We start from the raw sequence: 16,464 nt of genomic DNA, 5'->3' as shown, positions 1-16,464 counted from the left end.
GAGACTGGTCTTTACCTCCTGGGCAGGCAGGCACCACTGCAGGGTTTTAAGTAGGGCTGGGACAAGGTAAGGTTTGCAATGAACCAACCTCCTTTTAACCTTCAGCTCACAGCTCCTCTGTCCCCCTCACCTTCCCTGCTCCCTCCATCTTAGGCCAGGAAAGCTCCCTGCTCCTCTGTGCTCCTAAGAACCTGTGTGTACATCTAACTCACCACTGACCACACTGGATTGACACAGTCCACTTACCTGGAGCGCCGTTCAAGCCCCCTCTCCACCAGTAAGCTTCTGCAGGCAAGGAACGGACTTGTGCGCAGCACCTGGCATACAGCAGGTGTCCCATAAATGTGTAATCAAGCAGACTATTGGGCTCCATTTACAACCGTATCACCGTTCTGATTTTTCCTGTAAACTCACTGCTCCCCACGCCTTGGTCACGAGGCCTCCAGTGCTCCCTTTCTGGCTGAGAAACTGGGCCCTATTTCTAAGCCCCTTATTTACCCGAGAACATTAGTCTTAGAGGAGTCAGACTGAAACATCAGACTCCTGAAATTTTCATCATACAGTCATGAGATTAAGCCGTTTGATTGTTTCTGTTGCAAAAAGAACGAAAGCTTTGGCCCCTCTTCCAAGGCGAAGTGTGCAAGCCAAGCCCCTCAACGGAACGGGCGCGCAGGGAAACGGATGGATAGGTGATTGTAGCAGGAAAGCACGTGGTGTCCAGAGTCTTTTAAACCCTTAACGCAAAACACCTGGAGCTCGGTCTGGACCCCCCCCCCCCCCCGCCCCCAACTCCCCACCCTCACCCCCACACACACCTCCCCAGCCTATGCCCAGCTCCAAGCACCTGTTTCAATCTGTCCAGCACTTCCCACGGGTGGGCAGACGCAGACATAAGGAGGCAGCAAGGAGAATTTTAAATTCTGAATTTTCCTTAAAGGCAAGAAACATGCTATGAACTAGGAGTTACAAACATCACCCGTGTGAGCGCTCCCTCGTGAGGCTCAACGTGGTTCTCAAAGATCACAGTACGCTATCCAAGCGGGGGGGGGGGGCGAGCGACCACATAAACCTGGGCCAGCCGGGCCTCCCCGCCGCCCCCCCGAGGCCTCCGGCGCGTGTGTGGTGGTGCCCCGGCCACGCCGCGGGTTCGGTGCGGCTTACCCGGCAGCACGGGCTCCTTCTTGCTCGTCGTCGCCGGAGGCCAGCTCTGTGCTCTCAGGCGAGTGGAGGGGTGGGGGCTCCGGGGCAGCCTCGGTGAGCCGCGGGGACGCGGACAGCCCGGCGTGGGGCGCTCCCTGAATGAGCGCCCCAGGGTGGGTGGCCTTCCCCCAGTTTGCACGGAGGGCCCGGTGCCGAGTCACCGCCGAGCTCCCGGGACTGTACGCCAGCCGTCGGGGGCAGGCGGCCCAGCGGCGCGGAGGCGCGGGCCGAGGGGAGGGGCGGCGGGCCGCACACCTGGGCCGCCCTCGGGCCGGCGGGGGCGGGCGCGGCCCTGCAGCTGCCCCACGCGCCCGGGTGGGCCTCGCCCTGGCGGCGGGGTGAGGGGCGCGGGCTCCGGCGCCCCGGGGCCCGTGCGGACCCCGCGCACCTGCCCGCCCGCGAGGCTTCATTAGGCGGCGCGGGGGCAGCGCGGCGAGTCGCGGCGGCGCGAGTTCGGGCCATGGAACCGGCGCAGGAGCCCTGCCCGGAACGGCGGGGTGAGCGTGGGGCGCGCTTGGGAAGGGGGTCTGGCGCCGGGCCGCGGGGCTGGGGGTGGGAGGGAGGCCCGCCGCCGCGCGCCCTCCCTCCTGCAGGTTCCCATCTCCCTGCACGCGGGGCCCCGAGCCCCTTCGTGTCCAGGTTCCGACACCCGTCCCCTTTCCTACCGGGGCTACATCACGCTGATAGGTCTCGTTTATTGAGCACCTACCGCGTACCAGATTTGCTAGGCTCCAAGCTCGCCTAAAATGCGGGAAGCCCGACCCAGCGTGTCCCTCCTTCCCCAGGCCACCATCCAGCCTGTCCCTTCCCCGCCGCGCAGGCCGGCGCCCACTCCTCACCAGCCCCGGGCCCCGTTCTGCTAGACGGGTCTGATGCACCCTAGGAAACAACCTGACAAGGCACCTTCGCCCCCGAAGGTCCACCTTTCTTTACACGTCGTTAGAAATTCGCATTCCTTTAGATGGTCTATCTTACGTAATTTTCATTAAAATAACAGCAGTTGTTAGTCACTTGTCAGCATCTACTTAAAATTTTTCCAATTTAGGGGGAATGATAAAGCATCTGGGGATTGTGAGGAAGGTGAACGGGAGAGGTTCTGGGGACCCCAGGAAGGACTCTGCATGACGACTAAGCGCTCTTTGCTGGACGATTCCGGCAAATCACTCAATTTTGTAATCTGTATGTCCTCATCTGTTAGAATGAGCTATCAACCGTGCCTTCCTCACAGGGCTTAGGTGCACACTGTGCTAGTCTTTGAAAAGTGCTTAGCACAGATCCTGGGACATGGTAAGTGCCTGGTGAATGAGACCCAGCCTCAAGACAGACAGACGAGCTGGAGGATGAGCGGAAGGGGGCTTTCGGTGCAAGCCCGGTGTGGCTGGATCACACTTCCTTACCTGACCAGGGAGGGGTGGCCCGCGCCCAAGGCCACAGTGAGGTTCTGCTTTGCAGGGAACGGCAGGAGGGTGCACACAGGGTTGGGGAGAGTTGGCAGGGGCAGAGTGACCTCTGTGGATGGTGAGAATGGCTGTCCCCCTGAGTTCCCTTGCTGTCCTTGCCTGGGCTTCTGGAGAGCCCCCAATTTCAGCAGCATTCCTGCAGCAGGAATGAGATCCAGTCTTAGAAGCAGTCTCTCCCTCCTCTTCCAAGTTCACCCCCAGCTTCAACATTTGTCCCTTAGCAATGCCTGAACAGATGCCTGTCCCTCAACTCACATGCCAGGTGTCTGGGGTGGGGGAGGGGAGAAAAGGCAGTTCCCAGAAAGTAAGTGCCCCCCAAATCGGGATAGCCCTCCTACCATCTGTGTGTGTGAGCTCAGGCCCCCTTCTGGTTGCATCTATTTGCTCACATTTTACAAAGCAGCGGGCTATCTAGTTTGATCTCTACAACAGCCAAGCCTAGAATCTTTACCCTCTCTGACAAGTGCACAAGTGAAAGGTTGAGGCCAAACGGGACACAGGCTGCAGAGCAGGAAGCCGCACATCCTTAGTCCAGGCTTTTCCTTCTCCCGGTGCTAAGGTCAGTGGGTGATGGTCCCCACAGGCCAGGAAGGTGGAGACAAGCCCCTGGCTGCTGGGCCAAAAAAGGAACTGCGGCAGAGTTCAGCCCCCTGCACTCAGGATGCCCCAAGTGAGGAACTGCCCCCCTCCTGCATCGTCCCCGGGGAGAAGCCACCATCAGATCCCCCTGGAGAACCATCTGGGACAGATACCAGGAGAGGGGGCCAGCCATCTGGTTCGGGGACTCTCCACAAAGACACATCTCTGGCCCCACCGGGACCCCAGCCTCCTGGGGAAGGCTGTTCCTTCCCAGTGAAAGAGGCAAAGCCAGGGAAGAGGTCCTACTCTCCAGCCTCCAGTAAGCAGAAAATACCCAGTGCCGCGGGTCTGGCCTCCACACCATCTCCTGGTGTCACCCACTCAGCCCGTGCCGCACACAACCCAGTGCCTTGTGGGTCAGGCCGGGGGCCCTGCCATCTGGCTAACCTCCTCAGCACATTGGCTCAGAACAGCCAAAACACAGATCAGAAGAGGTCCCTGGAAGTGACCTGCCAAGTTCGGAAAAAGACCCGGACCCTATACCGCTCAGGTAAGTCCCCAAAGTTGAAAGGAAATGTAAGAGTGCAGGTGTCCTCTCTGGGAAAGGAGGGCTCAACACAGAACATTGTAGCTCCAGGAGATTGCAGTGTGGTTAGTTTGTACATCCCCTTGTCCTGATTCCTCTCTCCACCTGTGGCAGAGCCACGACCTCTGACCCTCAAAGGGAACATTGGGTTGCCTCATCAGAAAGTGAAATTGGGGGGTGCCTGGGTGTCTCAGTCATTAAGCATCTGGCTTAGGCTCAGGTCATGATCTCATAGTTGGTAAGGTCAAGCCACACATCAGGTGAGCTTGAGCCCCGCTTCGGGTAAAACATGAGCCCCGGGTGAGCCCTACTTCTCTTTCTCTCCCATTCACTGACTTGGGCCCTCTCCCTTTCTCAAAAAGGAAAAAAAAAAAAAAAGTGAAATTGGGAACAGATTAGTGAAAGTAAATACACAGTTCCCTGCCACAAATCCCAGGAGAGACAGAAGGCCCCAGCCCAATGGGGAACTTTGTTGCAAGCCTCTGGGAAGACCCTTGAGTTGGGGACAATGGTCCCATTTGGAAGGCATCTTTCTCCTGTTGTTTGTCCTCATGCAAGTTTCTTCTCTTCCAGACCAGCTGGAGGAGCTAGAAAGGATCTTCCAAGAAGACCACTACCCCGACAGTGATAAGCGCCGGGAGATTGCCCAGACTGTGGGGGTTACCCCCCAACGCATCATGGTAAAGGGGGCTGGCCAACTGGCATCAGGGTGTGGAGAAACCACCAACTGGTACCCTTGAAGGAGTAGGGCAGATGCTCGACCTCACCCCATAGGGGCCAAGGTTAGGTCTCCGATCTGGCTGTGTTCTCGCCTGTTTCCACATTGCCACAGCCTCAGCTTAGAAGAGGAAGATACCTCGGCTATCTAGATGAATCTTTTCATAAAACCAATCTTGCAGAGAAAGGCCTCTGAAGCAGGGTGGTAAAGCGACCTCCTAAAGTCCCGTAGCTCGTTGTGCGACAGTCAGAACCTGAGTCTGAGTCTCTGCTGTGCTCCTCGAACACTTCTAGGGTCTCTCCCCTATAGGTGTGGTTCCAGAATCGCAGGGCAAAGTGGCGGAAAGTGGAGAAGCTGAATGGCAAGGAGGACAAGGACAGCCCTGCAGACCCCGCCCCTACCGGGGCCAGCGGTCAGTGCAGGTACAGATCTCTCCTCTTCCCGGATCACCCAGGAGGTAGAGGTAGGAAGGGGGTAGAAGCTGGGCGCCTGGGGTCTAGGAGATCGCATTGGAAAGCTGGCCGTGAGGCCTGGAGCTGTTGGCCGATATTTAGAGAGACCTTGGATGGAGGAGGGTCAGGAAGTTGCCAGGGTCTTGTACGAAGGCAGTTTTTGGGAATCTGGTGTCCTGTGCCCTGCACTGAGCCCTGGTCTAAATGCAGAGACACTAGAGCTCCAGTCTTCGTTCTGTCTGCCTCCAGCTCTGCAACTGAGCTGCCAGCCGCTGTGCCCATGGACCCAGAGCCTGGTACCTTCCCTCAGGAACCCCCTCTGGATTCTCTTGCAGGTTAGCTGAATACTCGCTGAGGGTAATGTGAGGGAAATGGCAGCTGGAAAGACGGCAAAGACCAAGTCCTTTCTGGCTAGACGTGAGAGTGGGCCAAAGCTGTCCAGTGTTTTGGTCCAGTGGGGCCTATTCAAGGAGAACTAGGCATGGCACACCCCAAATCTGCCGCCTCCTTCTCCTACCCTTGTAACTCGTCTGACCTTGATTCCTAGAGCCTCCCATGCTGCTGGCCTCTGAGCACACTCTGGCCCCAACCCAACAGAGTGAGAGTACTCAGAGGGTAGCAGTGACCCCACCGCTCTTCAGCCCTCCGCCAGTTCGAAGAGTCAACCTTCCTTTTCCCCTTGGCCCTGTCCCCACCCCCCAAATGATGCCTCTGCTGCTGGATACCCCAGGCAGTGACAGCGGCCACAAAGATGGCTCCTGGGGGACAAGGTATGGAACCTACTGGGGGTGGTCCTCCGAGTTATTGTGGGAGGGGTATAGAAGGAGAAAAGACAGAGCTTGGTTGGGGAAGGGTGAGCTGAGAGAAGCGAGGAATCATGCTTGTGACGAGGATTAAACGGAAAGTGGATTTAGAGTGGGAAAGATCTAGAATATCATAGCAACAGTGTAGGCATGAGGGCGAGAAGCCAAGAACAGGAAGAGAAAGGAGGAAGCGAGTCTGGGGTCATGGAGATGGGAAGGGACTCACCTACTGTGTGGTCACAACGAGGAGGCTCCCGTGAGCCTCACCAGACACTCCTTTGTCCCCCACAGTGTCACCCCACCATCCACCTGCTCATACTTGGAGGAGCTGGAGCCCCAGGATTACCAACAGAGCGCCCAGCCGGGACCGTTCCTGTTCTCCCAGGCTCCACAGAGCCAGCTCTACCAACAGCCTCAGCCCCAGTTCTCCTACCTGCACCCCTTCCCCTTCCCCATGCCCCACCCCCTGCAGCCTCTGCTGCCAGATGACCCCCTCTTCACCTCGCCCTATGGCCCCAGTGCGGGGACATCACAGGGCTACTTCCCAGGGCCGCCGCCTCTGTCAGGGCAGACGGTGCTTCAGCCACCTGCTGGGAATGCAGGTGAGTCATGACCGAGGACAGTGACAAGGGGCAGACCACCTCACTTAGCCGAAGGGCTGGCCGAGGCAGCAAGTGGACCGCTTTCCTTGCCCCTGGTCGTCTCTATGAAGTGCTTGTTAAGTTTCCCGAAAGGCTGCAGGGCAGAGCGAGAGCCTTGGAGCTGGGAGTTCTGAAGTCAGGCTCGGCCATTCCCAGCGTTGCCGACTCTCGGTTTGCCTGGCTCTCAAATGGGAATAATATCCCCATACCGGGAAGGGATTGGTGGAGGATTAGCAACCGCATGAGGGAAATCCTTGGCAGCTGATCTGAGCATTCAGACGGGCCACTCGGACCTCTGAAATCCAGACGCAACCGTCGTCGTAAGACTAAATTCCAGTAGAAGGGGAAGAAAGAGTCTGTTCCCAGTCTCCCTGCTGCCTGCGTGAGGGGGCGCTCAGCCTGGCCCACGACCCCCTCTGTGTCGATGTTCCCAGACCTCAGGACTTAGAGGCAGGAGGGTGCCCGGCCCGAGGGCAGGGAGCTCCTGGTGCTAGGACTTCACCCACACTGGCACTGGGTTCCTAAGCTGGGTTTCTGTGGGAGGAGGAGGAGGAGGGAGGAGGAGGAGGAGGGAGGAGGAGGGGGGAGGAGAGTCTGTCACAGAGAATGTCCAGCCGTGGGGGAGACACTTAATCCTCTCTCACCTTTCCTGCACTCTTTGACCCCGCAGGTACAGTCCCCTGGAATGACCCTTGCTTTCCAGAACTGCCTTTCCCTGGTCCTTTCTGTCCGCAGGCCCTGGGGCAGCCCCCTGGAGGGGACGGCTACTTCCCTGATCTGCTCCCAGCCCCCTATGCTCCGGCCCTGAGCAGGCAGCCTTCCCCAGGTGTCACCCGGCTGCCCGAAGGGGCCAGGCCCGAAACGGGACCCTTCCTCGGCAGGGCCCCGGATGAGCAGCCTGCCCCCTGTGTGGAGGGGCCACCTGCAGCCGAGGAGCTCCGAGCGGAGAAGGACAGCTGTGGCCCCTAAGTGAGGGGCCAAGCAGTGTGGAGGAGCGGGAGAGGCTTGGTGCCCCCTCCAGGAGACAGCGATGTCAGGACAGACTGCAGAGTCTCCTGACCCGGGGGGAAATCGGACATTTCCCCTCTGTGGGCTCACCTTGCTGGGCCTGATTGGAGAAGGATGAGGGCCGGCCCGCCCTCTTGTCCACACCTCTGTGTGACCACCCTGAGAAAGGGATGGTCCCTATGATTTCTGAATGCTGTGTACATTTCTGTTGTTTCCTTTCCTTGCCAGACAAACGCATGTCTGTTGTAAGTGGTAGACTAGTGCATTCTTGGGCCTCTCTGTGCAGCTCTGTGTCTCCCCACTAAGAGCTGCATTTCTTTCACCACCATCCACTCAGCTGGCCGGTTGTGGGATGCAGTCCTAAGTGCCCCAAGTGAGGTCCCCGTTGGGCATGACCCCATGGAACCTGGCATCTTTCCTGGGCCCATCTCCTACTGGAGGGGAAATCAGGCATCTTGGGCCTGTTTTTCACTCCTGACATTAACTCTTATTCCCAAACTCAGGACTGAACCTGAGCAAATTTGAGCACCAGCGTCTCTCTGGAATTTGGGCATTGTAGGGATAGGATTACAAGAGACACCCAAGGATATTTCAGGTCAAGTCTCCGTGTTGTGAACCAGAACTTATCTTTCCACAGCTCTTCTTTTGGGAGAGGGAGTAGGAATGAGAGGTGGGAGCACCAAGAAGAAGATATTCATATATATATATATATATATATATATATTTAGCACCCCATATCTGCTGGCCCTACTGTGCCCAAGTAGGTAAGATTTGAGGGCCATTGATTCAAACTACATCAGTGCGTTTGGGGCATGTGTGTGTGGGTGCTATTTGGGACTTGCAAATGCTCTGATTATTGGAAAATACTTTGTTTTTCAAAAACTTACACGTATTTGCATCATAATAGTTATAGAGTCTTAACTGAAAAGTCAAAATATTTGTAAATGGAGAAACTTCTTGGTTACCCAAAAAACATGTGTGTGCACATCTCTGTTCGAGTTCCTAGACCAATGGTGTTGAGTAGCTCTGTTCTTCTAGCCGTCCTCTCTTCCTGCCACTCAAGGACTACAACAACCAGGCATCAACAGCCTTAATTTAGAGATTAGAATATGTATACTGAGATATGAAAGGACTTGTGTTATGAGACATAGCTGGGTCTTTAAAAAAATTTTTTTATAAAATTAAAAATTTGTTTTGGAGAGAAAGCAAGCAGGGGAGGGGCAGAGGGAGAGTGGAATGAGAGAGAGGGGGACAGAGGATCAGAAGCAGGCTCTGAGCTGTCAGCACAGAGCCTGGCACGGGGCTCAAACTTGTGTGAGGTCATGATGGTGAGATCATGACCTGAGCTGAAGTCAGACACTTAACTGACTGAGCCACCCAGGCGCCCCTGTGTAAATTTATTTTTGATAGTTCCACTTAATGTCTGACCCATCCTCATTTGGGAGGATGCTGGTCTTCTTACAATTAGCTCTAGCTTTTGTTTTGGTTTTGCCTGGATTGCAGGAGCAAAATCTGTGTGCCGGTGAGCCACGGCCAGGCCACTCGTCTCCTTAGATGGCAGGGCAAACCACATCCCAGCACCCCTCCTCCCTCTCCTTCCCCCACCACACCCTCATCTTCTTGCCATCACCCTGTCAGCACTAGGACCTCAGGGCTTTGCAGTGGGCCAGAGCAGAATCCTTCCAGGAAGACTCTGGAAAAAGACATAGCCCTCCAATTTAAGCCTGCACTATCACAAATTTTCCACCAGATGGCAATCGACCACCAGTTGCATTACGTCTGAAACTATTCTGGTTGTTTATAGTCAGAAAGCCCAGGCTAATTCTTCCTTCAAAACATCCTAGAGCCATAAATACCAGGTTCAAAGATACTAAAGTCACTTGGGTTGCAGCTGGGTTTGTCAGATAAAATATAAGATGCCCAGTTAAATTTGAACTGCAAATAAACAACAAATGATTTTTTATTTTAAGTATGCTTCCTGCACTATTTGGATGTTTGGTATTTTTATTTGCTAAATCTGGCAACCCTGGCTGGAGCCCTTTGCTAAGGACATCTGTGTCCGTGAGAGCTTCACAATTCAAAGACCGTCCAGGAAGATGCCTCCAGCTGTCTGCTCAGCTTTCTGGCAGTTCAGGTTCCAGAGCCGTCGTGGGTTCACTGTAGGAAACTGGTTCACTCAGCATCCCCTCCTGCCCACGAGTATAATCTTCCCTACAGGCTCCACACTTGTCTAAAAACACTCTGACATCTCTTGGAGTCCTATTATGTTTTTTCCTATTAGCCAAATTTCTTATGTATTTCTGAGATAGTCCACTATAATTTATTTTTGACTGTGTATTTTAATATTTTTTGCATAAAAGGAACACATAAAAACAGGCTGCAAAAGACAATTTTGTTTTGGGTGATTCCACTCCAAGTCTTAAATGTCCTTGATTAATTAAGAATCAGTCTGGGAGCACCGGGGTGGCTCGTTGATTAAGCGTCTGACTTGGGCTCAGGTCATGATCTCATGGGTTCTTGAGTTCAAGCTCTGTGTCAGGCTCTGAGCTGACAGCTCGGAGCCTGGAGCCTGCTTTGGATTCTGTGCGTGTCTCTCTCTCTTTCTCGCTCTCAAAAATAAACATTAAACAAAAAAGAAGAGTGAGTTCCTAGAAATGAAACATCTTCACTCACCTGGAAGGGGTGTTGTTTTAGAATAGAGGGACAGTCTGGGAGATTTAGGGGTTCTTGTAGTTTATTTTATATTGTTCTTTCAAAAATACCCTCTTCTCTTTCATAACAAAGTCCTGAGAAATATAGACAGAGAAATCCATTCCATCATCCAATGGGGAATTACAGGCACCCCAGTACCGGGTGAACACAAAGATAAATAAAAAGTCTTTCCAGCTTCAGATACAGCACTCTTGCTGGGGAGGGTGGCAACAACAAGGACCATTACAATACAGGAGGGCCGTGTGGTGCAGGGCTGCCCGTGGACAAAGTGTGATGAAAATTCACAAGGGGAGAGCAGCCATGTCTGAGGGGGCTGAGAAAGTTTCAGAGTCCAAGGCATTACTCGTGAAGGAAGAGTAGAATTTGGGTAAGCAGAGAAGACAGGAAAGGGAATGTCAGGCAGAAGGTATAGTGAGTGTAAGGCCACTGAGACTGGAACGATGATCAGGGAGTTTAGAGTGGCTGGGGGTGTGTGTAGGAGAGGCCAGTAGAGGGCCTGTGGTAGAAAAGGAGGCTGGTGAGGAAGAGTGGGGAAAGCCTCAAGTCCAAAGCTAAGATCTTTGAGCTATAATCCGTGGACGATTAGAGACATCAGCAGTTGCAACTCATGAACATGACTTGCCAAGAATTGTATTTTAGAAAGACAAATGGCGGGGGTGGGGGCTGGGTGGCTCAGTCAGTTAAGTGTCCAACTTCGTCTCAGGTCATGATCTCATGGTTCATGAGTTCGAGCCCTGTGTTGGACTATGTGCTGACAGCTCAGAGCCTGGAGCCTATTTCAGATTCTGTGTCTCCCTCTCTCTCCGACCCTCCCCTATTCATGTTCTGTCTCTCTCTGTCTCAAAAATAAACGTTAAAAAAAAAATGTAGAAAGACAAATGGAGAAGGAGATTAGAGGGCTCAGAAGGGAGATGCAGGGAAACCAGACAAGACTACCGAATCAGTCCAAGTGAGAGATGAGAGCTGAGAGTAGGTGGTGTAAAGGTAGAAGAGGGTCCGATCGGAGAGATATTAAAGAGCTGGAATAAATGTTGATGTGATGGATAATTTGTTGAAAGGAGTCAAAGAGGAAAGGAAGAGGAAAAAGACCTTGTAACTAAGAAATTCTGTCAACTGAGAAAGGACATAATGGGCACGGAGCAAAGTTGGGGACAGGGAAACCGGTCTGTTGTGTATGTTGAGGCCGAATTGCCTGTGGTTATATGGGTGGATGTGTCTGGGGAGAAAACTATGGAATTAGGCTCTGTGAGAGAGACAAGAACTAAAGGGCCTGTAGCAACTACTGGCCTCTTCGGCATAGAAAATGCTAGTTGAGGTCAAGAGACCAGACAAAATTGCCCAGCGTGTAGCATGGATCAAAGTGGTCTTAGGGTGGACTCATGGAAACACCAATGAAGGACAGCAGAATGGGCTAGAAGAAAAGATGGCATTGAGGTAGATAAGGAATGGCCTAACAGTAGGGGTGAAATGATCTGGAAGAGGCGTTGAATGGGCAAAGATCAAAAGCCAAATTGGGTCAGTAGGTCTGGAGAGGAGGTTGAACAAAGAATTGTGCGTGTTATATATAATTACCCCAATTTAGAGAGGAAGGCACTGAGGTTTAAATGATTTTCTAAGAATACCTTAACTAAATCTAGAGAGAAGTCTTAAGTATTTATTTTCCACTTCACCAAATGCAGATAAGAGTCTTGCTTCCTGAATGCAATATTTCATTTAAAGAGCCTTAATAGGTAAAAGGCTATTGATGATAGATAACTTTGTGTGTTTACAAGATCACACAAGGAACTGAAAGAGCTTCCTTACTTTGCCCAGAATTGGTCCTTCGACAAAATATTAATGATGATGGTAACCATTTATTTAGCACTTATTGATTACCTAGCTAGCTCTCTAATAGGGAACCTCATTTCAAAACAATCCTGGAAGGTATTATTCATTTGACAGGTGACAATCAGAGACTTGGAGAGGTTTAAATATTTGCCCAAAGTTGCAAAAGAAATACATTTTGGACAGGATGTAAACCTATGTCAGGAGGCGCCAACTTCAAGAAGCAACGTATTTTGATCATTCTGGAGGGGGGAGAGAATACAGAAGGTCAGAAGGTGGGGTGAGCGTAATCAATGGGCGTAACCTAGATTAGATTTAGAATCAAATCTTTCTATAGATCCTAGGTCTGTGTTTAAATGACTTAAAGACTCAGCAGTGCTTAATTTGAAACAGAGACACTACTGTGAGAGGGGAGAGAAGAGGCAGCAGGGAAAGGGAACACCCAACCGCATCTTATCAAAGTGGAAAGGGTGCTGGAATGCATGGACAGAGTAGGCGGAGAGGGAGGCGAAGGGTGTGTAAGAGGCAGTATGAGGGGTACCGTGGGAGCTGGATGGCCAAGCTGTCTCTGGCTCTGGCCAAGTCTTATTACCTAGTAGATGCAGTCAAATATAATATAGCACATTCCTCCAGAAAGATGGGTCAAAAGTTTGGGAGTAGAAAGTCATTCCAGTGTCTAGGAATTCGGTGTTGAGACTAAAACAGTGGTAGGAGAACATGAGGGGAATGGTCAAGGTGAGCGATGCTATGAATCCATCAATGGAATTTGATTGTGCGGGCAGGGAGGAGAGAATGTCAAATCTGGCTCTGACTCTGGCTTTTAGAGCCCAGGCATCTAGGAGTATGATTGACAAGATACAGAAGTCCAGGGGAACTGGTTCCTGCCTTGGCATTGCAGCCTGTGTGTCTTCATTTGTAGTTTTCACATTTTATTTGTCTCTCAGTCAAGTTGCCTCAAGTACATACCTCTGCCAACAGTTTTATTATCTGAGAATGGAATTCCCACCCACAGAGATTCCACAGTCCTTTCTGGTGCACTTTCGCCCAATTGTGGCTCATGTCATCCCTCCCATCAAATTCTATCCAGGGCATCCTTCTCTCCAGCGTGGCTCCCTTTCCCCAGTCCATATCCCCGTAGCCTGCCAGGGCTGCCATCTGTAGGGCCCCCTTGAGAACTTTCAACAGTAATAAGCGTCTAATGTTCCCAGGCATTCCGATTTGTCCACCTTCTGATGCGTTGTTCATTTTGGGTGGACTTTTCTGTTACTTCTTTTAACTCTTAATCATTTGAACTGGTGAAACCAAGTACATTTTCATACCCGGCGAACTAAGAAATGTCCCTGGCATCAAATTAAAGGACTGTTGTCAAATGTTTTTAACAAATATTTTATACATCCATTTCTCGTGATGTTCAACTGGAAAACTCCATCTTTTCCCTCCTTTTGTTAGTGCCAGTGTTATTGTATTTCAAGGGGAGAAAGCCGTCTCTCTGTATAAATTCCACATTCTAGTAAAGAGCCTCTTGTGTCCTCTCCTACCTGAAAAGCAAACAGCTGCCTCTTTACACACAGACACACACCCACGTGCACACGTGCTCCGGGGACCCGCTAGTTCTTTAAGGCCCTCCTGTGCTAGGATGACAAACAGCTGTGAAAACCACACCTTACCTTCGTTCCAGTCTGTGGCCTGGCCAAATCTGGCTACTAACAATTCCACGTGTCTGACCTCCACCTCCTCCCCCTTTCCCCGAAATAATCGGCCCACCCGTGTTCTGTTTCCTCAATCCTTGAATTTTATCGCAAGTCCCCTTCAACCTTTTGTAATGAGCACGAACATTACAATGACAGACACTTGCCGAAATCCTAGAGGAGAACATCGGGCTAGGGCCATTCCGATTGGTAGTTTGTAACTAACTGGCTGTGTGACCGTAGGCAAGTCCCCTCTCCTCTCCAGGCTCCACCGTGACAAGTGAGGCCACTAGACACAAAGATCCCGAGGGTTCTTTGGACTCCAACAGTGGATGACTCCCTCCTCCTCCTCACCACAAGCTGACCTCAATAAGAAACCTCTCCGGAAGCGCCTGGATGAACCCCATCCAAGGGTCCCTGCTTTCTCTGCCCTCTGCATTTTCTTCCTTCTCCCCGGGACCGTCTGCTTCTCTGAGGGTGAAAGCCTCTTGCTGAACTGGTGGACTCTACCGCAGTAACCCCTGGCCTCTCTGTTGCTCGCGGCCTCCTTTTCCAGAGGATTGTGAGCTTTCTCCCTGGTGTCTGAGAGCCCCTCGGTCTGTGAGCAGATTTAGAGCATCCACCTCCGTGCAGTAAGCTGACCCGGCTCCCACTGTACTTCTGAATTTCCATCTGCATTGTTCAGAGATAATTGCCCTCTGAGAGGCGCGGGTAAACTGCCAGGAAAATATTTATCTGCCCATTGGTGCTCCTGGGGAAGGTTGTGGGCCAGACGGTGCTGCCCCTCCCAGCAGCAGGCTCTGCCCTCAGGCCCATGACTCATCCACAAAGCATCAGGGATCAGAGTCACTCCCGCCGAGCTCCTTTGCCAGCTTGGAAAAAGTTTATAGGCACACCAAGCCAGCTCCTTTTCTCCGCACATTCTCTGCTCACAGGCCACCCAGAAGGAATAAACACCCTCGTCCACTCACCTGCATTCCCTGAGTCTTCTTTGTGATCGTGGCCTCGTTTTTTTGCAACGCTCCCTGGGAATTCGGCACAATGAATGGATGCTTTGCTTCCCCCTCTTCCAAGGGACCGGCTAGAGAAATGTCCACTCCGTAAATGCCATTTAAAACGGGAGGGTTGGAAGAAGTGGGTCAAAAACTTGCTAGTGCAGAGAACGTTCTCAGTACATTTGAGTCAGGACTGAACTTGGCATCTGTTCCTCGTTAGCTCATTGGCTGGTAACCTTTGCCGCCCCCCCCCCCCCCACACCTGATTTCAGAGTTAGAGGATTACATTCAACACCAGCCTTGGAGTTGCTGGAATCACGCAGCTCCTGAGTCATGTTTACAGCAAATGAAACTCTAGGGTCACTGCACTGTTAGTGATAGAACCAACAGACATTTATGTAGAGGTTTGAAGAACACAAGTCTCAGCGATGTGTCCTGGGGTGGGTGGGTGAGAAGTAGTTGTCTAGAAAAGGCCACCGTACCCAACTGCTGCATTTCTAATGTCATTAACGAGAGAAAGTTATGATAAGGGGAGTATCACTTAATACTTAAAAGAGTACAGACTATTATAGATAGAGCAACAAGGGATCAGAGGAAACTGGGCTCATTTCAAGGGAATAAATCTACGTGTGAAAGAAGGGGAGCCAGTGAGTATATTTTCTTTTAGATTTTCAAAGACTTTTAACCAACTTCTATCCCAAAGGCTAAAAAAAAAAAAAAAAAAAAAAAATCACTCATCATGGGACCAATATCCACTTTGTTTTGAATCATGGATCTAGAATTGTTTCAGAGACAACGCAAAATTAGGGGAAATAAATACATCTCAAACTGTGAGCCTTCCAGATATTAACATGTAGGCTGAAATTATTAAAATTATTACAAATGACCACAGCAAATAGTACACAATAAAAAAACTTAAGATCATAGTTAACTGTAAGTGAAGAGTTAATGGTGAAAATAAATTTTAAAGAACAGCATTCTAAGCTGTGTTAGTGGTAAAAGTGATAGATGGAAATTCAGTGTGGTCAAGGGCGCAAAGGAAATAATTCAGCATAAATCTGCTAAGCTCCAGGCATGTTACAATCCAGAAAAGGGCAATAAAGAACTATCCTTGATGTCTCTTGAAGACACTATCCATGTGCATGGTTTTGCTTAAAAACAAAAACAAAAACAGGGGAGCCTGGGTGGCTCAGTCGGTTGAGCAGCTGACTTCGGCTCAGGTCATGATCTCGCAGTCCGTGAGTTCGAGCCCCGCGTCGGGCTCTGTGCTGACAGCTCAGAGCCTGGAGCCTGTTTCAGATTCTGTGTCTCCCTCTTTCTCTGACCCTCCCCTGTTCATGCTCTCTCTCTGTCTCAAAAGTAAATAAATGATAAAACAAATCAAAAAAAAAAAAAAAAAGCAAAAACACTGTATATTCATACGTGCCTCAGATGTAATTCTGTCCCAAACATGTTGGTAATGGTTGTTTGCACAATCTCTTATAAGAAATTGCTGTTTCTAAGATAATGACATCAATCAGAATTCAAGAATAAGTTGTGTTGAATTATGGAAATCTGAAGAAAGAAGAAACAATAAGTAGACCTATACCCAATTCTCCAAAACCCAAAGGATAGAAAATTTAGCAATTCAACTGAGTAGAGATTACTCATATCTAAGTTTTTGTTTGGTTTTTGTTTTTAAAACAAAAGACAGGCAGAAGCCAATTGCCTTTTAATCTCCCAGATTAGGTGAGAATAACCCAATTAAATGAATACATATTAAATATCTAAAGGCAGTTTTAGTCTTACAAATGTCAGC

General features: G+C 51.0%; 1 protein-coding gene across 1 annotated transcript; it reads left to right on the top strand.

The window, feature by feature from the left end:
- The first annotated feature begins 1,660 nt into the window (after positions 1 to 1,660).
- NOBOX (NOBOX oogenesis homeobox) lies at positions 1,661 to 7,408 on the top strand. Its single transcript, XM_060627704.3, has 8 exons — positions 1,661 to 1,697; positions 3,220 to 3,789; positions 4,399 to 4,505; positions 4,853 to 4,965; positions 5,245 to 5,330; positions 5,543 to 5,765; positions 6,090 to 6,400; positions 7,110 to 7,408. The coding sequence occupies exons 1-8, from the start codon at positions 1,661 to 1,663 to the stop codon at positions 7,406 to 7,408; spliced, it is 1,746 nt and encodes a 581-aa protein (XP_060483687.3).
- Positions 7,409 to 16,464: the final 9,056 nt, after the last annotated feature.

This window comes from Panthera onca, chromosome A2 (assembly GCF_046562875.1).
Source record: "Panthera onca isolate mPanOnc1 chromosome A2, mPanOnc1 haplotype 2, whole genome shotgun sequence".
Classification (NCBI taxonomy): domain Eukaryota; kingdom Metazoa; phylum Chordata; class Mammalia; order Carnivora; family Felidae; genus Panthera; species Panthera onca.
The sequence above is the reverse complement of the archived record's forward strand: the minus strand, read 5'-3'. Positions and strand labels throughout refer to the sequence as shown.

Bases quoted from the DNA above. Each gene is read 5' to 3' on its own strand.
- NOBOX (XM_060627704.3), top strand. From the start codon at position 1,661: ATGGAACCGGCGCAGGAGCCCTGCCCGGAACGGCGGG. The intron at 1,698-3,219 runs GTGAGCGTGGGG...CCCGGTGCTAAG, and splicing joins GCCCTGCCCGGAACGGCGGG to GTCAGTGGGTGATGGTCCCC. The intron at 4,966-5,244 runs GTACAGATCTCT...GTCTGCCTCCAG, and splicing joins GGGGCCAGCGGTCAGTGCAG to CTCTGCAACTGAGCTGCCAG.